The 24,719-nt window shown below is 44.4% G+C and overlaps 1 protein-coding gene across 1 annotated transcript; it reads right to left on the reverse strand.

Moving 5' to 3' along the window:
• Nucleotides 1–844: 844 nt before the first annotated feature.
• On the reverse strand, nucleotides 845–21,624 carry LOC306742097 (uncharacterized protein; the record flags this gene model as incomplete). Its single annotated transcript, XM_079224437.1, has 15 exons — nucleotides 845–1,749; nucleotides 6,082–6,205; nucleotides 6,688–6,909; nucleotides 7,048–7,253; nucleotides 8,172–8,467; nucleotides 8,901–9,190; nucleotides 9,286–9,580; nucleotides 9,856–10,102; nucleotides 11,423–12,316; nucleotides 12,644–12,767; nucleotides 19,012–19,233; nucleotides 19,373–19,578; nucleotides 20,420–20,715; nucleotides 20,979–21,268; nucleotides 21,364–21,624. The coding sequence occupies 15 exons, from the start codon at nucleotides 21,622–21,624 to the stop codon at nucleotides 845–847; spliced, it is 4,878 nt and encodes a 1,625-aa protein (XP_079080563.1).
• Nucleotides 21,625–24,719: the final 3,095 nt, after the last annotated feature.

The following is a 24,719-nucleotide window of genomic DNA, read 5'->3' on the forward strand; positions in this document are numbered from 1 at the left end:
AGAAATACATGTACTATATTGTCATTTTTTACTTTAATTATTCACTTTCTTTTATATTGTCAGGCTGTGATGACATAATATTTTGGAAATGAGACAAAAATTGTTTTAAAAGTACTTTCGACAAATTACATTACAATTAATAAAATATGTAATATTTAACATAACATGGAAATATTTAGATAAACAAGATGAAGACTGAATGTGCAAAACCATGAGCTTTATAGTAAATGTTGCCGTTGGAGCCATAATGTAGTTTTTTGTCTTTATTGTATCCTTACTGAAAACACAGAGTGAACATGCATGCAGTTCTGACATTGAACACAGATTGGAGCACTAATTCATGAAGTGCACATAGGTAAACTACAGGTGATGAGAATCAGGTGTGTAGAACAGTTCTTTGACTATGTTGCGTGTGAGTGAGAGCATGGCTGGCGTGCTTAGATTCTGAATATTATTAATTGAAACAGAGATTTAATATGGGGTGACTGTGGCTCAGTGGTTAGCATGCTCGTCTTTCAATCAGAGGAAGCCCTGGCTCCGCTAGTCCTAGTTGTTGCGTACACTTAACCCCGAATTGCTCCCCGTTGCTGTGTCTACGATGTATAGAGCAAAAATTGAAGTCGCTTTGGTTGAAAGCGTCAGCTAAATGTAATGTAATATGGGCAATGCTGCTATTTACATTATGCCAGTGAGCATATATGTCAAACTACCAACTAATCATTGGTTTATTTTTAGCCAAGAGCACACATGTGAAACAAGTTCTCCCTCTTTGTCCTCTGTGACTTAAGTATTTGTAATAAAAGTCCCCTCAAGTGGCGTCTTTGTTTTCTCCAAACTTTATGTTTTAAGATTGACTTTTGTTCATTACATTTTTCTTGGTGTTTTTCTCTGGCTTAAACAATATGATGAAACACTTTGGAGCAAATATACACAATATGAGTCCAAAACTGGAGGCAAGAATGGCAAATATCTCCACAGCCACAGTAAATTTCCCAGGAGAACTGACATATGCTGGGATGAAGGTGACCCAGACTGCACAGAATATCAGCATGCTGAAGGTGATAAGCTTGGCCTCATTAAAATTATCAGGTAGTTTCCGGGCTAGGACCGCCAACACAAAGCAAAAGACAGCCAGCAGGCCGATGTACCCGAGCACAGCCCAGAACCCAATAGCTGAGCCTAATGCACACTCCAGGATGATTCTCTCCTTGTATGTGGTGAGGTTTTTCATTGGAAAAGGAGGACTAAGAACCAACCAAAGAGTGCATATTATAACTTGAATGAAAGTGAAAGACACTACAGTCATCCTTTGCTGTGGAGGACCAAACCATTTCATAACATTACGACCTGGGAGCGTGGCTTTGAATGCCATTAACACAACTATTGTTTTTCCAAGAACACAAGAGATACAGAGGACGAAGGTGATCCCAAATGCTGTGTGGCGCAGCATGCAGGACCACTCAGTGGGTTCTCCAATGAAAGTCAATGAGCATAAGAAACAGAGAGTCAGAGAGAAGAGCAGCAGAAAGCTCAGCTCAGAGTTGTTGGCTCTGACGATCGGGGATGTCCTGTGACGGTGGAACACAGCCGCTGTTATAATGGCAAGACAGGCACCACCAACTGAGAATGCAGCCAGGATGATTCCTAGGGCCTCATTGAAGGAAAGAAACTCTACAGGCTTGGGGAGACAAGTGTCTCTCTTTGCATTAGGCCAAAATTCCTTGGGGCAAGGGAAACAATCAGGGGAATCTGAAAAAATAAAAACAAAGAGTGCTTTTAGTAGTCATAGTGTATATTTGATGTTTTATATAATAAAAACAATAATAATAATGGTAATACATCTTAGTTATAGAGCCTTTTCATAGTACTCAGAGAGATTTTACAAAAAAATAAAAAAATTCCACAAATTCAAATGATATTATAAAACAACACATTAAAATATACAACATTAATCACATTAAATGCATTTCTGAAAAAGGTTTGGTTAGCACTTCATAATAACTTCACACTATTTAGAATTAGTAAAGTATGACTAAACACTTAACTCATCATTTAAAAAGCATTGTTCCAACATAAACACTCATTAGTAACTGCGATTCATAAACACAGCTATAAATGTTTTTAACCCCCATCACCATGATATAGATGTTCATTATCACTTTGTGTTGTGTCTATTTCCCTTTTCTGTTGAGAAGATAACTTATCATTTTATAAATGCGTTGTAAAGCATAGATAGTCCTCACTTTAGATGAGGTCACAGAACATACTTAACTAATACTTAACTAACGACTAGTACCTACCTGAGTTAATCATGAATTGCAGTATTAAAACACATTTATAAAGCAAATGTTAACATAGTCCCTAACCATTAGTGCATATTTAAATAATTATAAGTATAAATAAATGAATAAATAAATTACATTTAAATATTTTATTTATAATTTACTAACACTTTAGAAATGATCTTATTAATCATCTATAAATCCTTAATACTTCATTTACAAACGGTGAATCCATCATTTATAAAGTATGAAAACCTAATCATGAAATATATAATAGTCAAGCTTATAATTCAAGGATAAAACATGTATAACTTTGTTTTTGAATTGCATACTAATGAGTTACTAATGAGTTACTCCTCCAATGAATCGCCACCTTAACGTGGTGGAGGAGTTTGAGTGGCTCAGTGATCCTGGGAGCTATGTTGTCCGAGGCGTCAGCCCCTGGTAGGGTCTCCCAAGGCAAACAGGTCTCGGGGGACAGCCCAGACTAAGAGGGGGGGTACTCACGAGCCCCCGGCTGAGCGCCGCTATGTTGGAGTTTTCCCCGGAGAACGAGAGGGTCGCCTCCCTGCGCCTACAGGTTGCAGGTAGTAAAGCTCTGACTGTTGTCTGTGCTTATGCACCGAACAGCAGTTCGGAGTATCCGGCCTTCTTGGAGTCGGTGGGAGGGGTCCTGGAAAGGGCGCCGCCTGCCGACTCCATAGTTCTCCTGGGAGACTTCAACGCTCACGTGGGCAATGACAGAGAAACCTGGCGGGGCGTGATTGGGAGGAACGGCTTGCCCGATCTGAACCCGAATGGTGTTTTGTTGTTGGACTTCTGTGCTAGCCACAGTTTGTCCATAACGAACACCATGTTCGAGCATAAGGTGGCTCATAAGTGTACCTGGTACCAGAACACCTTAGGCCGGAGATCAATGATCGACTTTGTAGTCGTATCATCTGATCTGCGGCCGTATGTCTTGGACACTCGGGTGAAGAGAGGAGCAGAGCTGTCAACTGATCACCACCTGGTGGTGAGTTGGATCAGATGGCGGGGGAGTCGGCTAGAAAGACCTGGCAAGCCCAAACGTGTAGTGAGGGTGAACTGGGAACGTCTGGCGGAGGACCCTGTCCGGGAGGTCTTCAACTCCCACCTCCGGAAGAACTTCTCACAAATCCCGAGGGAGGCTGGGGACATGGAACCCGAGTGGACCATGTTCAAAGCCTCTATTGTGGACGCGGCTGCTCGGAGCTGTGGCCAGAAGGTCATCGGTGCCTGTCGTGGCGGCAACCCGAGAACCCGGTGGTGGACACCGGGGGTGAGGGAAGCCGTCAAACTGAAGAAGGAGGCCTTTCGGGCCTGGCTGGCCCAGGGTTCTCCTGAAGCAGCTGACGGGTACCGGCAGGCCAGAAGGGCTGCAGCTGCGATGGTCGCGGATGCTAAAACTCGGGCATGGGAGGAGTTCGGGGAGGCCATGGAGAAGGACTTTCGGTTGGCCTCAAGGAAGTTCTGGCAAACCATCCGACGGCTCAGGAAGGGAAAGCAGGGGCTACCCCAGGCTGTTCTCAGCAGGAGGGGGGAGGCTGGGGGGGAACTGCTGACCCGGACTGGGGACATCGTCGGGCGGTGGAAAGAGCACTTTGAGGAACTCCTAAACCCGGCCAACATGTCCCCCGGAGAGGGGGCAGTGCCGGAAGACTTTGGGGTGGTTTCACCCATATCCCTGTCAGAGGTCGCTAAGGTAGTCAAAAAGCTCCTTGGTGGCAAGGCGCCAGGGGTGGATGAGATCCGCCCTGAGATGCTGAAAGCGCTGGACATTGTTGGGCTGTCTTGGTTGACACGCCTTTTCAATGTCGCATGGGGGTCGGGAACAGTTCCCATGGACTGGCAGACCGGGGTGGTGGTTCCCATCTTCAAGAATGGGGACCGGAGAGTGTGCTCAAACTATTGTGGCATCACACTGCTCAGCCTCCCGGGAAAAGCTTATGCCAGGGTGCTGGAAAGGAGGCTCCGACCGCTTGTCGAACCTCAGATTCAAGACGAGCAGTGCGGATTCCGTCCCGGTCGTGGAACAGTGGACCAGCTCTTTACCCTTGCAAGACTACTGGAGGGGTCCTGGGAGTTTGCCCAACCAGTCTACATGTGCTTTGTAGACTTTGAGAAGGCTTTCGACTTTTCGGGTTCTTGTGGGGGGTGCTGCGGGAGTATGGGGTGCCGGACCCGTTGGCACGGGCTATCCGGTCTTTGTACGCCTACAGTAGGAGCTGTGTTCGTATCCTCGGTAGTAAGTCAGACACGTTCCCGGTGGGTGTTGGCCTCCACCAGGGCTGCCCTTTATCACCGGTCCTGTTCGTGACTTTCATGGACAGGATGTCTAGGCGCAGCCAGGGGGCGGAGAGGATCCGGTTCGGGAGTCTCGGGATCGCCTCTCTGCTGTTCGCGGATGATGTGGTCCTGTTTGCCTCCTCGGATTGTGACCTCCAGCATTCACTGGGGCGTTTTGCAGCCGAGTGTGAAGCGGCAGGGATGAGAGTTAGCGCCTCCAAATCTGAGGCCATGGTGCTCTGCCGGAAACCGGTGGATTGCTCCCTCCAGGTGGGGACAAACTGCCTACCCCAAGCGAAGGAGTTCAAGTATCTCGGGGTCTTGTTCACAAGTGAGGGTAAGGTGGAGCGGGAGATCGACAGACGGATCGGTGCGGCTGCAGCAATAAAACAGGCGCTGTACCGGTCCGTCCTGGTGAAGAGGGAGCTGAGCCGGAAGGCGAAGCTCTCCATTTACTGGTCGGTCTATGTTCCAACCCTCACCTATGGTCACGAACTCTGGGTCGTGACCGAAAGAACGAGATCTCGAATACAAGCGGCCGAAATGAGCTTCCTCCGCAGGGTGGCCGGGCTCACCCTTAGAGATAGGGTAAGGAGCTCGGACATCAGGAGGGAGCTTGGAGTCGAGTCGCTGCTCCTTCGTGTCGAAAGGAGTCAGCTGAGGTGGTTCGGGCATCTAGTCAGGATGCCTCCTGGACGCCTCCCATTAGAGGTTTTCCAGGCACGTCCAACTGGTAGGAGACCCCGGGGAAGACCGAGGACACGCTGGAGGGATTATATCTCCCGGCTGGCCTTGGAACGCCTCGGGATCCCCCAGAATGAGCTGGAAAGTGTTGCGGGTGAGAGGGAGGCCTGGGTCGGCCTGCGGCTGATAATAGATGGATGGATGGAGTTACTAATGTGTTCATGTTGGAGCAATGCTTTATAAATGATGAATTAAGTGTTTACTCATGCTTTATAATGCTAAATAGTGTGTAGTTATTATAAAGTGCTAACAAGGTTTGATTTCATATTTGAAAATGGACATTTAGTGCAGTTTTTGGCATTTTTTGCCAATTGATCAGCTATGGAAAATACTCTTTTGCCTCTTGTCTAGCGTTTGGTCCTGAGTGGTGGTGACAGGAGGTATGCATTAGAAAACCAAAGCTGCAGAAAGAAGTGTGGTGATGAAGCAGTTCAGTGAGGTAAGAGAGGGCTTAGTTGGTTATGGAGGGCTTTTTGAGTGAGGATAAGGACTTTGAATTGGCTCTGTTGTGGGACAGGGAGCCAGTGAAGGTTTTATGGGACAAGGGTGATGTGATCACAGCAGCGGTGGGTGAGCAGATAAGCCGCAGGAAGAAAATAGGTAGCACGTACATGCAGACTCGCAGGACAACTTTATATGCTCGGTTAAAGTGTATAAACATGTAAACGGCAGAATGCTATAGGATCAGGAATGGAGCACTTCTAAGATGTGCCAGTTCCTGTATAATCTGCAGTAGGAAAAACTATACCTGTAGCATTGCTAATCTCTCCCTCAGGACATGGTATACAATCAAAACAGCAGGTTGGTTTTCCTTTCTGCAGCACTTTACGAGATCCTGGAGGACAGCTGTCAGTGCACACTGACACAGGCACCTGGCACATAGACACATAGACAAACAAAGTCAAATATATTCAGATGTGCTTCAAAGCTCTGAGGATTCAAGAATAGGTTCAGATTATTTTCAAGTCTGTCTAAAAACATAACTTGCATGTCACTAAAAGTATGTGTGTTTTGTCAATGCAGATGCTGGTGGAAAACATCCATAGTTGTGCCGTGAATACATTCTAAAGTTCAGCTAAAGCCAACATGAGGCCTCAGCAGTCTGAATTGTACAAAGCAAGCAGTTATCTTCCAAAGTTACAGTCTTTTTGTACAAAGTCCTGTTTTTTGTTACTATTCCTCAGCAAAGGAACATTTTTGTTGAAACCATTAATTGGGATTTCAGACTGAAATTGCTGTTACTTGAGAACAAATCTCTACACGATCAGTATGGAATGGAGGAACAGGGACCAAAGACACATGTCACCAAATTTGAAATTGGAATATGTTATAATATTAATTTTGGGCTCCCTACTTGTGTGCCACCCTCCACCCAGGTGAGGTTCCTGTTGATATGGAGTTCCTGGCCCACCGGCAGTGACGCATCGTAGTTCCCTACTGCCACCAACTCAATGCTGCCACTCTCACTTTTTTGCCAGTTAACCAGCTCATATGTGGCCACAGGATCTCCATTGGCATCAAATGACACATCATAACCATTTTGAGAAAACTTAACTTTCTTCAACTGAGTGAGAACCTGTGAGGATGAAGTAATGGAAGACGGAGAGGAGGAGGAATGAAACAATGTATAATAAAATGTATATTTAATTTAGGAAACTGTACAGTATAGCAAAAAAAAGGACATTGGTGTTTTGACATATTTGTTTTTACTGACCTGTTTGGATTCTATGCTGGAGACTTTTTCACACTGGGTTATAGAATATGTTTCCTGACACACTGCATTATGAATGGCATGTGCTATTGCATAAACAGCCTTGTACACCATGTTAGTGATCCGGAGCTGAGATGTGTCAGTGTACGGGCTCTGGATCGTCTCTATGTCTTCACTTCCATCACACGCATTCTTGTCTGTGACTGCTGCTAAAAACAAACAAAGACACAGGGAGCTGTTTTTTTTAGCCTTGACAATTATATCATTATTTCTCATGTATAATGTTCTTTTTTAGTTTTATTTAACCTGCAAAATCTTTCTTAGAGGCTCTTGTATATATATATATATATATATATATATATATATATATATATATATATATATATATATATATATATATATATATATGTATATATATGTATATATATACATATATTCATATATATATGTATATATACATATATATATATAGGGAGAGAGAGAGAGAGAGAAATATATCTATATATTATTCTAATTCACTTATAAAACATGCTGATTTTCCATTACATTTTTTTTTGCGACGTTTCTTAATCTGTTTTTTGTTGTTTCTATATGGCCCTATTTTTTTAGCTCTTTTTTTTAGCTTTTGTATTCGAGCTCATGTTGTCAGGAAAAAAAAGTATTTTCCTTGAATTGGATACTGACTTGACCTGTTTAAATGTCTTTCAAACCAATAAATGATCTATTAATCCACGTCAATGTAACATAACATGTGTACATATTTACAATATATACTGAAACTGATACATCCTAGTCAGTACATTTTGCTGTACTTCCCCCCCTAAAGTGGCCTAAAGACTCTCTATACAGTGTGTGCTTGTGTTCAGGGCTTTAATGTTGACATCTTCTCCAAGACAGCAGAGTGCCTAAACTTGACCTGAAAGATCCTTATTTCAAGTTTGATTATTCACAGAGACCTTGTTTACACTTCACGTATTTGCTCAATAACAATAGATTTCCCTTTAAATCACTCATGGATTGGCATGTTAAAGCAGCTGCTTCTACAGTCAGACAGAATAAAAAACACAACACAAACAAGAACCAACTGTGAGTATCAGTTATGTTAAAGATCAGCCAATCTTTCTCACTTTTTCCCAGCCTGCAGTTGAATGCATCCTCCCAGAACTCAGTAAACACTGGAGAGGCAGCCACTTTAGAGGGAGAGAGATCCAGCAGGAAGTCTCTCAGACCTGGGATGACAGATTGCTCAATGCCAAATCCGACTGCTCCAGCACATAAACTGAACATCAGCATGTCTGGATCAGTTACCCAGGCCTCACTGCCTATCCACTGGCGAGGAGGAGAGGGCTTGAGCGACAGCTCTTCCAGCAGAATCCTCAAGTCTCCAGATATTATAAACGCCACAATAACCATAGCTGTCGACCTGGAGAGAAATAATAGTGCATTGTATGAGACCAATATTACCAAAATATATTACAACATATTTTTGTGTATATATATATATATACATATATATATATATATATATATATATATATATATATATATATATATATATATATATATATATATATATATTTATATATACACACAAATTTGTTGTAATATATATATATATATATATATATATGTATATATATATATATTGTAATATATGTACATGTATGTATATATATATATATATATATATATATATATGGAGATAGTTCAAACAGTTTTTGGTCTCACGCAATGTGTCTTCAAGGTGAGAAAATACTCTTCTATCTTATAATTTACAGAACATTGTTGTGGATTTATGTGTATACGATCAGTGTGAGCACAGGGAACAAAAGCACATAATCAGTGAATGTAAAAACCTGCGAATAATGTCGGCTACTCTCTGGATCCTGCTTCGTGGGTGGTACTTATTGAAAGATTCAGAATATTCCACACAGATCCCCTCTTTGTGTGCTGCGTCCAGGAAAGACGCCATGCCATTATTTCCGTAATCCGATTCTGATCGGATAGCACCTATCCAAGTCCAACCAAAGTGTTTTACCAGCTTCGCCAGCGCGTCAGCCTGGAACTGGTCACTCGGGATTGTTCTGAAGAAACTCGGGTACTGCTGCTTATCGGACAGGCATGCACAAGTGGAAAAGTAACTAACCTAAATGAACACAACAGTGGAATTATTAAACAGGACGGACACAAAATAGCACTGATCTGTTAAACACATCGTTTGCAGAAATTCAAAATATTTACTTGAGGAATGTTAAAGGGCCCGATGATGCGAGACATGCTGATGGATGGCGTGGACCCAGACTCACCAACAATGGCCATCACTTTACCAGATTGTGAACAATTGTCGCCGGTGTAAAACACCGGGTCCAGGCCACTTGACAGCTGGAATGCCACATGCACCGCTACAGGCACAGAGGCGCACGAGTCGTAGATCTGATAACCGAGTTTGATGCCCGGCAGCAGCTCCGTGCTGTTGTTGATCTCCTCGATGGCGAAGATCATTGCGCGTGAATAGCGCAGTTCACGGGTAACAATGCTGCACACAGACACTCGTGTCACAATTATCAGTACAAAATGCACAATAATCTTAATGCATAGATTAACAATAGTTGGATATTTTAAACTCTAGTTTTAGTTTTCATAATGTTTTAAGTTAACAAATGAAAAAGAACTACACGTCTCTACTATTTTGTGAATATAATACTTACATATATGTATATATTTATATACAACATTGTTTTTCATGACCAAATTCAAAGTATTCAAACTATATAAACATCCTCTTAGACCCCACATCTTCCTCTTACTAACCTCCCTGAGCATCTTAGTGGATCAGGCATGGTGGTGTAGTTATGCTTCAATGCATGCATGGAGTAATGTATGGAAAAACTGCCACCAATAACGTAGTCACCATCCATTGAGAAAGCAGGTAGACGAGTGGTACCCTGGAGCTTACATTTCACAGATGAGGCCTCAGTACTGACCCCAACACCATTCCTATCCTCTGAGAACTCAGCCCTTTGTTTCACATCATCCACATAACCATTCAAGGCAAGAGCTGAGTTCAGCTCAAACAAACCCAGTGACAGGATCAGGCCAATAAAGAGAGCTGAGATCTCCATCCTCAACTGTCCTCTTGTGGGCATACTGTGTTTTTACTAGTCTATATAGATATTCAGACTGAAGCTTCCCTCCTACTGTACGTCATCTTACTGTACGTCAGAGAGGATGCTCTTACCCAGTGGTCTTTGATTAACTCTTCTACAAGTCTTTTTGTGAGCTTTGTGTACATTATAATCTGCACCAAGTGCCCATGTCTCTTTTCTCTTCTTTTAAAGATACCCTTGTAATCTGGAATATCTTCTTAATTAAGTAAAACCTGTATACCTTTTTTTCTGTGTTTAAGATAATATTACAGACTAACAAATGTACCCCACTAATAAATTGTTTGTTTGGTTAAATTGCATATTAAGAAATGCCAACACAGAAATATGAATAAAGAAGCACTGAGTTCATGAAAGAGAAATACATGTACTGTATTGTCACTTTTTACTTTAATTATTCACTTTCTTTTATATTGTCAGGCTGTGATGACATAATATTTTGGAAATAAGACAACAATTGTTTTAAAAGTACTTTCGAAAAAATTACATTACAATTAATAAAATATGTAATATTTAATATAAAATGTAAATATTTAGATAAACAAGATGAAGACTGAATGTGCAGACCATGAGCTTTATAGTAAATGTTGCTGTTGGAGCCATAATGTAGTTTTTTGTCTTTATTGTATCCTTACTGAAAACACAGAGTGAACATGCATGCAGTTCTGACATTGAACACAGATTGGAGCACTAATTCATGAAGTGCACATAGGTAAGCTACAGGTGATGAGAATCAGGTGTGTAGAACAGTTCTTTGACTATGTTGCGTGTTGGAGTGAGAGCATGGCTGGCGTGCTTAGATTTTGAATATTATTAATTGAAACAGAGATTTAATATGGGGTGACTGTGGCTCAGTGGTTAGCATGCTCGTCTTTCAATCAGAGGAAGCCCTGGCTCCGCTAGTCCTAGTTGTTGCGTACACTTAACCCCGAATTGCTCCCCGTTGCTGTGTCTACGATGTATAGAGCAAAAATTGAAGTCGCTTTGGCTGAAAGCGTCAGCTAAATGTAATGTAATATGGGCAATGCTGCTATTTACACTATGCCAGTGAGCATATATGGCAAACTACCAACTAATCATTGGTTTATTTGTAGCCAAGAGCACACATGTGAAACAAGTTCTCCCTCTTTGTCCTCTGTGACTTAAGTATTTGGAATAAAAGTCCCCTCAAGTGGCGTCTTTGTTTTCTCCAAACTTTATGTTTTAAGATTGACTTTTGTTCATTACATTTTTCTTGGTGTTTTTTTCTGGCTTAAACAATATGATGAAACACTTTGGAGCAAATATACACAATATGAGTCCAAAACTGGAGGCAAGAATGGCAAATATCTCCACAGCCACAGTAAATTTCCCAGGAGAACTGACATATGCTGGGATGAAGGTGACCCAGACTGCACAGAATATCAGCATGCTGAAGGTGATAAGCTTGGCTTCATTAAAATTATCAGGTAGTTTCCGGGCTAGGACCGCCAACACAAAGCAAAAGACAGCCAGCAGGCCGATGTACCCGAGCACAGCCCAGAACCCAATAGCTGAGCCTAATGCACACTCCAGGATGATTCTCTCCTTGTATGTGGTGAGGTTTTTCATTGGAAAAGGAGGACTAAGAACCAACCAAAGAGTACATATTATAACTTGAATGAAAGTGAAAGACACTACAGAAAGCTTTTGCTGTGGAGGACCAAACCACTTCATAACATTAAGACCTGGGAGAGTGGCTTTGAATGCCATTAACACAACTATTGTTTTTCCAAGAACACAAGAGATGCAGAGGACGAAGGTGATCCCAAACGCTGTGTGGCGCAGCATGCAGGACAACTCAGAGGGTTCTCCAATGAAAGTCAATGAGCATAAGAAACAGAGAGTCAGAGAGAAGAGCAGCAGAAAGCTCAGCTCAGAGTTGTTGGCTCTGACGATCGGGGATGTCCTGTGACGGTGGAACACAGCCGCTGTTATAATGGCAAGGCAGGCACCACCAACTGAGAATGCAGCCAGAATGATTCCTAGGGCCTCATTGAAGGAAAGAAACTCTACAGGCTTGGGGAGACAAGTGTGTCTCTTTGTATTAGGCCAAAATTCCTTGGGGCAAGGGAAACAATCAGGGGAATCTGAAAAAATACAACAAAAGAGGGCTTTTAGCAGTCATGCTCAATATTTGATGTTGTGTTGTAGATATGCATTTGGAGAAACAATACCAGGGACAGGGAGCCAGTGAAGGTTTTATGGGACAAGGGTGATGTGATCACAGCAGCGGTGAGTGAGCAGATAAGCCGCAGGAAGATAATAGGTAGCACGTACATGCAGACTCGCAGGACAACTTTATATGCTCGGTTAAAGTGTATAAACATGTAAACGGCAGAATGCTATAGGATCAGGAATGGAGCACCTCTGAAATGTGCCAGTTTCTGTATAATCTGCAGTAGGAAAAACTATACCTGTAGCGTTGCTAATCTCCCCCTCAGGACACGGTATACAATCATAACAGCAGATGGGTTTTCCTTTCTTCAGCACCTTACGAGTTCCTGCAGGACAGCTGTCAGTGCACACTGACACAGGCACCTAGCACATGAATACAAACAAAGCCACACATATTCAGATGTGCTTCAAAGCTCTGAATAGGTTCAAGTTATTTTCAAGTCTGTCTGAAAACATAACTTGCATGTCAATTTGAGTATGTGTGTTTTGTAAATATAACTGCTGGATGAAACAATCCACAGTTGTATAAACAATTTGCCAAAATGAGGCCTCTGCAGTCTGGACAAAGCAAGCAGTTATCTTCCAAAGTGAAAGTCTTTTTGTTCAAAGTTCTGTTTTTTGTTACTATTCCTGCACCGCAACTCAGCAAAGGAACATTTCAACTACACGCTATTTAGCATTAGTTAAGTATGAGTAAACACTTAACTCATTATTTATAAAGCATTGTTCCAGCTCCTCCAATGAATCGCCACCTTAACGTGGTGGAGGAGTTTGAGTGGCTCAGTGATCATGGGAGCTATGTTGTCCGGGGCGTCAGCCCCTGGTAGGGTCTCCCAAGGCAAACAGGTCTCGGGGGAGAGCCCAGACTAAGAGTGATTTAAAAAGCCCTGATGAATTGCAGCCCACGGACTAAAGTTACCTCACCCGGACAAGGGAAACCGGGGCACCCTCCCGGAGCCAGACCCAGGAGGGGAGCTCGTCGGCGAGCGTCTGGTGGCCGGGCTTTCGTCCATGGGGCCCGGTCGGGCTCAGCCCGAAGAAACAACATGGAGCAGCAGTCACCCCGTGGACCCACCACCCGCGGGGAGAATTATCGGGGTCGGGTGCTATGCAGACCGGGCGGCGGGCCAGGCGGGAGACCTGGGCGAGCCGATCGCCGGCAGCATAGACTAGCTCTAGGGACGTGGAACGTCACCTCGCTAGCGGGGAAAGAGCCGGAGCTGGTGCAGGAGGTGGAGCGGTACCAGCTAGATTTAGTTGGGCTCACCTCCACGCACAGCATGGGCTCTGGAACCAAGCTCCTGGAGAAGGGTTGGACTTTGTCCTTTTCTGGAGTTGCCCAGGGTGAGAGGCGCCGGGCGGGAGTGGGGATACTCACGAGCCCCCGGCTGAGCGCCGCTATGTTGGAGTTTTCCCCGGAGAACAAGAGGGTCGCCTCCCTGCGCCTACGGGTTGCAGGGAGTAAAGCTCTGACTGTTGTCTCTGCTTATGCACCGAACAGCAGTTCGGAGTATCCGGCCTTCTTGGAGTCGGTGGGAGGGGTCCTGGAAAGGGCGCCGCCTGCCGACTCCATAGTTCTCCTGGGAGACTTCAACGCTCACGTGGGCGATGACAGAGAAACCTGGCGGGGCGTGATTGGGAGGAACGGCCTGCCCGATCTGAACCCGAATGGTGTTTTGTTGTTGGACTTCTGTGCTAGCCACAGTTTGTCCATAACGAACACCATGTTCGAGCATAAGGTGGCTCATAAGTGTACCTGGTACCAGAACACCTTAGGCCGGAGATCAATGATCGACTTTGTAGTCGTATTATCTGATCTGCGGCCGTATGTCTTGGACACTCGGGTGAAGAGAGGAGCAGAGCTGTCAACTGATCACCACCTGGTGGTGAGTTGGATCAGATGGCGGGGGAGTCGGCTAGAAAGACCTGGCAAGCCCAAACGTGTAGTGAGGGTGAACTGGGAACGTCTGGCGGAGGACCCTGTCCGGGAGGTCTTCAACTCCCACCTCCGGAAGAACTTCTCACAAATCCCGAGGGAGGCTGGGGACATGGAACCCGAGTGGACCATGTTCAAAGCCTCTATTGTGGACGCGGCTGCTCGGAGCTGTGGCCAGAAGGTCATCGGTGCCTGTCGTGGCGGCAACCCGAGAACCCGGTGGTGGACACCGGGGGTGAGGGAAGCCGTCAAACTGAAGAAGGAGGCCTTTCGGGCCTGGCTGGCCCAGGGGTCTCCTGAAGCAGCTGACGGGTACCGGCAGGCCAGAAGGGCTGCAGCTGCGATGGTCGCGGATGCTAAAACTCGGGCATGGGAGGAGTTCGGGGAGGCCATGGAGAAGGACTTTCGGTTGGCCTCAAGGAAGTTCTGGCAAACCATCCGACGGCTCAGGAAGGGAAAGCAGGGCCTACCCCAGGCTGTTCTCAGCAGGGGGGGGGAACTGCTGACCCGGACTGGGGACATCGTCGGGCGGTGGAAAGAGCACTTTGAGGAACTCCTAAACCCGGCTAACATGTCCCCCGGAGAGGGGGCAGCGCCGAAAGACTTTGGGGTGGTTTCTCCCATATCCCTGGCAGAGGTCGCTAAGGTAGTCAAAAAGCTCCTTGGTGGCAAGGCGCCAGGGGTGGATGAGATCCACCCTGAGATGCTGAAAGCGCTGGACATTGTTGGGCTGTCTTGGTTGACACGCCTTTTCAGTGTCGCATGGGGGTCGGGAACAGTGCCCATGGACTGGCAGACCGGGGTGGTGGTTCCCATCTACAAGAAGGGGGACCGGAGAGTGTGCTCAAACTATCGTGGCATCACACTGCTCAGCCTCCCGGGAAAAGCTTATGCCAGGGTGCTGGAAGGGAGGCTCCGACCGCTTGTCGAACCTCAGATTCAAGACGAGCAGTGCGGATTCCGTCCCGGTCGTGGAACAGTGGACCAGCTCTTTACCCTTGCAAGACTACTGGAGGGGTCCTGGGAGTTTGCCCAACCAGTCTACATGTGCTTTGTGGACTTGGAGAAGGCTTTCGACCGGGTCCCTCGGGGGTTTTTGTGGGGGGTGCTGCGGGAGTATGGGGTGCCGGACCCGTTGGCACGGGCTATCCGGTCTTTGTACGCCTGCAGTAGGAGCTGTGTTCGTATCCTCGGTAGTAAGTCAGACACGTTCCCGGTGGGTGTTGGCCTCCACCAGGGCTGCCCTTTATCACCGGTCCTGTTCGTGACTTTCATGGACAGGATATCTAGGCGCAGCCAGGGGGCGGAGAGGATCCGGTTCGGGAGTCTCGGGATCGCCTCTCTGCTGTTCGCGGATGATGTGGTCCTGTTTGCCTCCTCGGATTGTGACCTCCAGCATTCACTGGGGCGTTTTGCAGCCGAGTGTGAAGCGGCAGGGATGAGAGTTAGCGCCTCCAAATCTGAGGCCATGGTGCTCTGCCGGAAACCGGTGGATTGCTCCCTCCAGGTGGGGACAAACTGCCTACCCCAAGCGAAGGAGTTCAAGTATCTCGGGGTCTTGTTCACGGGTGAGGGTAAGGTGGAGCGGGAGATCGACAGACGGATCGGTGCGGCTGCAGCAATAAAACAGGCGCTGTACCGGTCCGTCCTGGTGAAGAGGGAGCTGAGCCGGAAGGCGAAGCTCTCCATTTACTGGTCGGTCTATGTTCCAACCCTCACCTATGGTCACGAACTCTGGGTCGTGACCGAAAGAACGAGATCTCGAATACAAGCGGCCGAAATGAGCTTCCTCCGCAGGGTGGCCGGGCTCACCCTTAGAGATAGGGTAAGGAGCTCGGACATCAGGAGGGAGCTTGGAGTCGAGCCGCTGCTCCTCCGTGTCGAAAGGAGTCAGCTGAGGTGGTTCGGGCATCTAGTCAGGATGCCTCCTGGACGCCTCCCATTAGAGGTTTTCCAGGCACGTCCAACTGGTAGGAGACCCCGGGGAAGACCGAGGACATGCTGGAGGGATTATATCTCCCGGCTGGCCTTGGAACGCCTCGGGATCCCCCAGAATGAGCTGGAAAGTGTTGCGGGTGAGAGGGAAGCCTGGGTCGGCCTGCTGAACCTGCTGCCACCGCGACCCGACCCCGGATAAGCGGCTGATAATGGATGGATGGATGGATGGATGTTCCAACATTAACACTCATTAATATGCAATTCATAAACACAGTTATACATGTTTTATTATTGATTAATAAGCTTGACCATTATGCGTTTCATGATTGGGTTGTCATACTTTAAAATTGATGGATTCCCCATATGTAAATTAAATAGTATATATTACAAACCAATAATTAAGGACTTATAGATAATTAACGATATCATTTATAAAGTGTTAGTAAATGATAAAACATTGTTTTTAAATGAAATTTATTCATGGTGATTTAGATATGCACTAATGTTAACATGTGTTCATAAACGTGTTTTAATACTGCAATTCATGATTAATTCAGGTAGTTACTAGTCGTAAGTATTTTGTGTGACCTCATCTAAAGTGAGGACTATCTACGCCTTACAAAGCATTTATACTTGACATTGAAAGACCAGCAGTGCCTCAAAGCCAGTGGCGGGCCGTACATTTTCGACCTGGGCCTTTTGTGCCGTCTGATATAGTTTACATAAATACGCTCATGACGGGATGCAGCGTCATTAACGGACAATGCATGTTGTTCACATTCTTCTTGCTCCTACTGAGTTCTGCTATCAGCTAGGTAGCTTTCTGCTGACTAAAGTCAAGCTGGCCAACTGACCAATCACAGCGCATGTTAATGGTCACGCTGGGCCACTGACCAATCATATGTCCAGTGCCAGCATGCTGGCGCATCACGTCTAAGAATATGCCCAGCACGCAGGGGCGGTTTTGGGCATGGGCGAACCGGGCACTTTTTCATGGCACGTGGGGGGCGGCACGACGAGATAGACGTGTTTGAGGCGGCGCGAACAGAGCGTTTGAGTGTGGAATGAAGAAACTGAACTGGTGCTTCAGGACTGCTTTGGGAGTCCAGACTGGGGCATGTTTAAAACTGCTGCTCTGAGGGATGACTCTACTGTGGATTTAGAGGAATATGTGTCCAGTGTAACGGCCTACATCAGCACATGTGTGGAGAACATCGTGCCCACAAAGCACTGCAGGACTTACCCCAATCAAAAACCCTGGATTAACTGTGAAGTTCGGACCATGCTACGAGCCCGCTCCACTGCATTTGCCTCAGGCAACGCTGAGGACTACAAGAAGGCCAGATACGACCTGAGCAGATGTATCAGAGGAGCCAAGAGACAATACAGACTGAAGCTAGAGGGATTCTACTCCACGGCAGATTCCCAACGCATGTGGCAGGGCCTGCAACACATCATAGGCTACCGGCAGGGTAGCCAAACCTCACTGCCAGATGAGCTGAATGAGTTCTATGCCCGCTTCGAGGCCCTCAACACCAACCCACAGGGAGGGCTCTTGACGATGAAACGCACACAGGCCTCACCACTCACTGTGACAACAACAGAGGTGCGTACGGTTCTGAGGAGAATAAACGCACGGAAGGCAGCTGGCCCAGACAACATCTCTGGGTGTGCCCTCAGGGTCTGCTTATCAGAGCTGGCTGATATGCTTGCTGACATTTACAACCTGTCACTAGCACAAACTTGTGTGCCCACCTGCTTCAAGTCCACCACCATCGTGCCCCTCCCAAAGAAAAACACTGTGACCTGCCTGAATGATTACTCACCCCAATAGCGATGAAGTGTTTTGAGAGACCAGCCAAGACACCGTAGACCCGCTGCAGTTTGCGTATCGGCAGAACCGGTCCACTGATGATGCAGTCAACTACGTCATCCACACAACCCTCCCGCACTTAGAGGGCAAGGACACCTATGCAAGACTACTCTTCATAGACTTCACTTCAGCATTCAATACAGTCATCCCTGCACAAACGCACATCAGCGAGGACCTCACCTGGGCTGACAACGCACTGCAGAACATTAAAAAGGCCCAGCAGTGACTGTATTTCCCAAGAAGGCTGGGGAAATTGGCATGCCACATGGTAACTGTATGCTATCTGTGTATATGACATTCCAAATATCTTGAATATTGGGGGCGCTGGGGCTCATCAGGTTTAACATAGTCCCTAACCATTAGTGGATATCTAAATCACCATGAATAAATTGCATTTAAGTATTTGTATTATTATTTACTAACACTTTATAAATGATCTTATGAATCATCTATAAGTCCTTAATAATTGGTTTGTAATATATGTTACTTAATTTATATATGGGGAATCCATCATTTATAAAGTAAGAAAACCCAATCATGAAACACATAATAGTCAAGCCTAATAATCAAGAATAAAACATTTATAACTGTGTTTATGCATTGCATACGAATTAGTGTTAATGCTTTATAAATGATTAATTAAATGTTTACTCATACTTAACTAATGCTAAATAGTGTGTAGTTATTATAAGGTGTGACACATTTTTGTTGAAACTATTAAGTGGGATTTCAGATTGAAATTGCTGTAACTTCAGATCAGATCTCTTCACAGCCAATATGGACTGGAGGAACAGACTAAAAACACATATCACCAAATTTGAAATTGGAATGTTTAAAAATATAAATTTTGGGCTCCCTACTTGTGTGCCATCCTCCACCCAGGTGAGGTTCCTGTTGATATGGAATTCCTGGCCCACCGGCAGTGATGCATCGTAGTGCCCTACTGCCACCAACTCAATGCTGCCACTCTCACTTTTTTGCCAGTTAACCAGCTCATATGTGGCCACAGGATCTCCATTGGCATCAAATGACACATCGTAACCATTTTGGGAAAACTTAACTTTCCTCAATTGAGTGAGAACCTGTGAGGATGAAGTAATGGAAGACGGAGAGGGGGAGAAATTAAACGATGTATAATACAATAATTATTACATTTAGTAAAAAGTACAGTATAATTTAAAAAAAGGACATTGGTGTTTTGACATATTTGTTTTTACTGACCTGTTTGGACTCTATGCTGGCGAGTTTATCACACTGCGTTATAGAATATGTTTCCTGGCACACTGCATTATGAATGGCATGTGCTATTGCATAAACAGCCTTGTACACCATGTTAGTGATCCGGAGCTGAGATGTGTCAGTGTACGGGCTCTGGATCGTCTCTATGTCTTCACTTCCATCACACACATTCTTGTCTGTGACTGCTGCTAAAAACAAACAAAGACACAGGAAGGTGTTTTTTAGCCTTGACAATTATATAATGTATAGTGTTCTTTTTCAGTTTTATTTAACCTGCAAAATCTTTCTTAGAACCACTTTTATATACATTATATATATATATATATATATATATATATATATATATATATATATATATATATATATATATATATAATTCTAATTCACTTATAAAACATGCATATTTTCATTACATTTTAAAACACGTTTTTCCCGACATGTCTTTATCTGTTTTTCATTGTTTCAATATGCCGAGGTTCACTTTGCATATTGCCCTATGTTGACATTTTACTCCTTTTTTTTACCTTTTCTACAGCTGATATAGAAATGTTGTTAGGAAAAAAAGTGTCTTTCCCTTGAATTGGATACTGGCTTGAACTTGAATGTCTTTCAAACGAATACATTATCTCTAAATCCACGTCTATATAACAGTATATTTAGACCAACATCACGGCTAACATGTTTACATACTGTAACTGATACACAGTAATGAGTACAATATATTATTTATTTAGCTTGGTGGCCTAAAGACTGTCTATATAGTGTGTGCTTGTGTTCAGGACTTTTTTGTTGTAATCTTCTCCAAGACAGCAGCATGCCTCAACTTGACCTGAAAGATCCTCATTGCAATTTAGATTATTCACAGAGACCTTATTTCCACTTCATGTCTTTGTTCAATAACAATATATTTCCCTTTAAATCACTCAGGGATTGGGTTGTTAAAGCAGTCAGATAGAATAAAATAACACAACACAGACAAGACACAACTGTGAGTGTCAGTTATGTTAAAGATCAGCCAATCTTTCTCACTTTTTCCCAGCCTGCAGTTGAATGCATCCTCCCAGAACTCAGTAAACACTGGAGAGGCAGCCACTTTAGAGGGAGAGAGATCCAGCAGGAAGTCTCTCAGACCTGGGATGACAGATCGCTCAATGCCAAATCCGAGTGCTCCCGCACATAAGCTGAAAATCAGCAGGTCTGGGTCAGTTACCCAGGCCTCACTGCCTATCCACTGGCGAGGAGGAGAGGGCTTGAGCGACAGCTCTTCCAGCAGAATCCTCAAGTCTCCAGGGGATGTAAACGCCACAATAACCATAGCTGTCGACCTGGAGATAAATAATAGTGCATTGTATGAGACCAATAATAACAAAATATATTACAAAATATTTGTATATATGCATGAAGATTTATTTTGGTGTCACAGAGTATTTTCCACAACAAAGATCATTAACAAATATGAGATAAAGACACATGACAGAAAAAAAAGATACATTTCCAATTTGCCTCTAAGGGGAGAAAATACTCTCCTATCTTATACTTTACAGAACATTGTTGTGGATTGGTGTACATACGATTAGAATGTAAAAACCTGCGGATAATGTCGGCTACTCTTTGGATCCTGCTTCGTGGGTGGTACTTATTGAAAGATTCAGAATATTCCACACAGATCCCCTCTTTGTGTGCTGCGTCCAGGAAAGACGCCATGCCATTGTTTCCATAATCCGAATCTGATCGGATAGCACCTATCCAAGTCCAACCAAAGTGTTTTACCAGCTTCGCCAGCGCGTCAGCCTGGAACTGGTCACTCGGGATTGTTCTGAAGAAACTCGGGTACTGCTGCTTATCGGACAGGCATGCACAAGTGGCAAAGTGACTAACCTAAATGAACACAACAGTGTAATTATTTAACAGGACAGACACAAAATAGCACTGGTCTGTTAAACACATCGTTTGCAGAAATTCAAAATATTTACTTGAGGAATGTTAAAGGGCCCGATGACGCGAGACATGCTGATGGATGGCGTGGACCCAGACTCACCAACAATAGCCATCACCTTACCAGATTGTGAACAATTGTCGGCAGTGTAAAACACCGGGTCCAGGCCACTTGACAGCTGGAATGCCACATGCACCGCTACAGGCACAGAGGCGCACGAGTCGTAGATCTGATAACCGAGTTTGATGCCCGGCAGCAGCTCCGTGCTGTTGTTGATCTCCTCGATGGCGAAGATCATTGCGCGTGAGAAGCGCAGTTCACGTGATTTAAAGCTGTACACAGATACAAACACACACAGAGTTGAGTAACTGTATGAATATGTCCTACATATGAGGATTATTCATAATTTTAACAGAAAAACCCAATATGGGGAACTGAACCAGAACACAGAATTAGATACTAATCCAACATTAATCGTAATGCTTGGATTACATTTTTGGTCTTCATAATTTTTTCAGTTTACAAAGACAAACAAATCTAAAAGAAATTTAATACAAAATACTAATACAAAAATAAATAAAAAATCTAAACATTTCCATCACCACAGAGTACATCTTCCTCTTACTAACCTCCCTGAGCATCTTAGTTGATCAGGCATGGTGGTGTAGTTATGCTTCAATACGTGCATGGAGTAATGTAGGGAAAAACTGCCACCAATAACGTAGTCACCATCCATTGAGAAAGCAGGTAGACGAGTGATACCTTGGAGCATACATTTCACAGATGAGGCCTCAGGGCTGATCCCAACACCATTCCTATCCTCTGAGAGCTCAGCCCTTTGTTTCACATCATCCACAGAACCATTCAAGGCAAGAGCTGAGTTCAGCTCAAACAAACCCAGTGACAGGATCAGGCCAATAAAGAGAGCTGAGCTCTCCATCCTCAACTGTCCTCAAGTGGGCATACTGTGTTTTTACTAGTCTATATAGATATTCAGACTGAAGCTTCCCTCCGACTGTACGTCAGCTTACTATACATTAGAGAGGGGATGCTCTTACCCTGTGGTCTTTGATTAACTCTTGTACAAGTCTTTTTTGTGAGCTTTGTGTACAATTATAATATACACTAAGTGCCCATGTCTCTTTTCTCTTCTTGGAAAGTTAGCATTGTAAACATTAATATCTTCTTAATTAAGTAATACCCATACACCTTTTTTTGGTGAGTTTTATCTAATATTTCAGTCTAACAAATGTACAGCCTAATGAGTTGTTTGTTGGTTAAACTGTGGGGTCTCGGGCCTTCTCTTCTCCGGCCTCCTCCACAGAGAGAAGAGACGGTCTTTCTCAGAGTTTATTTGCCATTGTTGCGTTTGAATATCATCGAATCTGATGTCAATCATCTCGCTAATTTAAACTGGATAATAGGACATTTGATCGACTTTGTTGAACCACGTACGAAGAATACCCCCCTGATTTTTAGTTTGACAAGCTGGGTCTACTCTTTGACATGCAGCGCCTGCGAAATGGCGTGGACGTGTGATTGGTCAGTGGCCCAGTGTGATCATTAACATGCGCTGTGATTGGTCAGCATGTCAACAGGGCAGAGCTCAGTGGGACCTGGAATGTTTCGGGCTGAAGCCAGAGAAGTTGTGACATGCTTAGTGTTTTGCTTGTATTGGCGCTCGGTGGCTGAAGGAGGAGAAGCGGACTTGGTGGCGGATTTGGTGACAACGAATGTTTACGGTGATTACAATTTATATTTTCTGCTCTTGAGGTGTGTTCCGGGGGCGCGGCAGGGATGCTCGGCTGTCGTCCATGGCCACCTGTTGCTGGAACTGAAGTGCACTGATAAACTGTACAACCGCGTTGCTGAACTTTTTGTTAACAAGGAGAGGCGGAAGGAGGCAGAGTTGCCTGCTTTTTGTGTTTTTGCATCTGCGGTGGCGTTGTGTTGATGTGTCTATGGTGCTGTTTTTATCATGGATTGTTTTGTCATGTTATAACTAAATGTGGTTTTTGTTGATGCTGAACCCCGGCAGCCCCCTGGTGGGCTGACGGGGTTGGGCTGGTCAGGTGGCTCAGTCAGAGGCGAGGTTGTGCGTCCGACTGAGAGGCGCTGCGTAATTGCGCGTTGCTCGGCGGGGGTGTGCGCTGGTGGTTGAAGTGGTCGGTCCACGCGTTTTGAGTGAAATAGTCTTTTATCACGTTGCATTATAACTAAAGTGTTTTGAGTGAAATAGTCTTTTATCACGATGCATTATAACTAAATAGTTTTGAGTAAAATAGTCTTTTATCACGTTGCATTATGCTAATTGTTTTGAGTGAAATTGTCTTCCATCACGCTTAATACGCTGTAGTACACTTCTGTTTTTTTATATGACATTTATATATCACATGACACAAGTCTAAATATGGTCATAATAGATCCTGTACCATGCAGCTGAACTTTTGTGTTTTTTTTATCTGTATTTTTGTAGATGTGACCAGGTTCAGGGCATGTTGAACCCCAGACAGTGATTACTCACAATATCTCAAGTACACGAAATCTGTCTGACACCTGTTCAGTTAAACATGACCCCATGACCCAGGCAGGTCTCACCTGTCAAATCTGCGTACAAGGCTCAATTTACTCCCACTAAATGTTTCAAGGATATATAAATCTGTCTGACACGTGTCCAGCCTCTTTGAAGTTGTTCTGAAACAGTAACTACAAACACTTTTGATTTTGTGACCGAGGTCAAAGCATGTTGTAATCACACGCACCTGCTACTAAGTCACTCCCACTATGTCTCGATAGGGATCTTCCCACACACTTGCCTATATATACTGTGATATACAGTTCCTCTTGGGCTCTGTCCCTGAGATGGAACCACTCAGTTTGAGAAATCAAACAGAGACTTTCCCACATTGTAATAGAGGTAACTGCTTCAAAGCGCTGCGGGGATTGACTCCAAGACAAAAAAGAAACGGTTGATGAATTACAAATGTGACTTTTTACACATACACATATACTGACTCTTAGCTACTGAGGGGAATAAACAAATCCCCAAGTAAAGAAAATGACTTAGTTATGGTACTGTGTGTATATTAACTCTTGTTGAAATAAAATGTATACTCTAAAATAAGAGTGTAGAACTCTACTCAATGGGGACTCCCGTTTAATGGAATAAGATAACTTCCAGATTTTAAGAGACAAAGAAGGTAACACCGGGCCGAGGCCATTGACCAGGGAACACAATCCAGCACGATCCTGCGTGTTTCCAGATCCAGACAAATGTAAGTAATCGTTTGGGTTGCACTGTGTGTAAAACGGTTCATCTTCCTTTCCTATTCGAGGAAACAGTTCGGTGGATCACGGGGCTCAATAGTACAGGTAGGCCACAGGGAAAGCCGA

Source organism: Taurulus bubalis (assembly GCF_910589615.1).
Source record: "Taurulus bubalis genome assembly, chromosome: 10".
Taxonomy (NCBI): Eukaryota; Metazoa; Chordata; class Actinopteri; order Perciformes; family Cottidae; genus Taurulus; species Taurulus bubalis.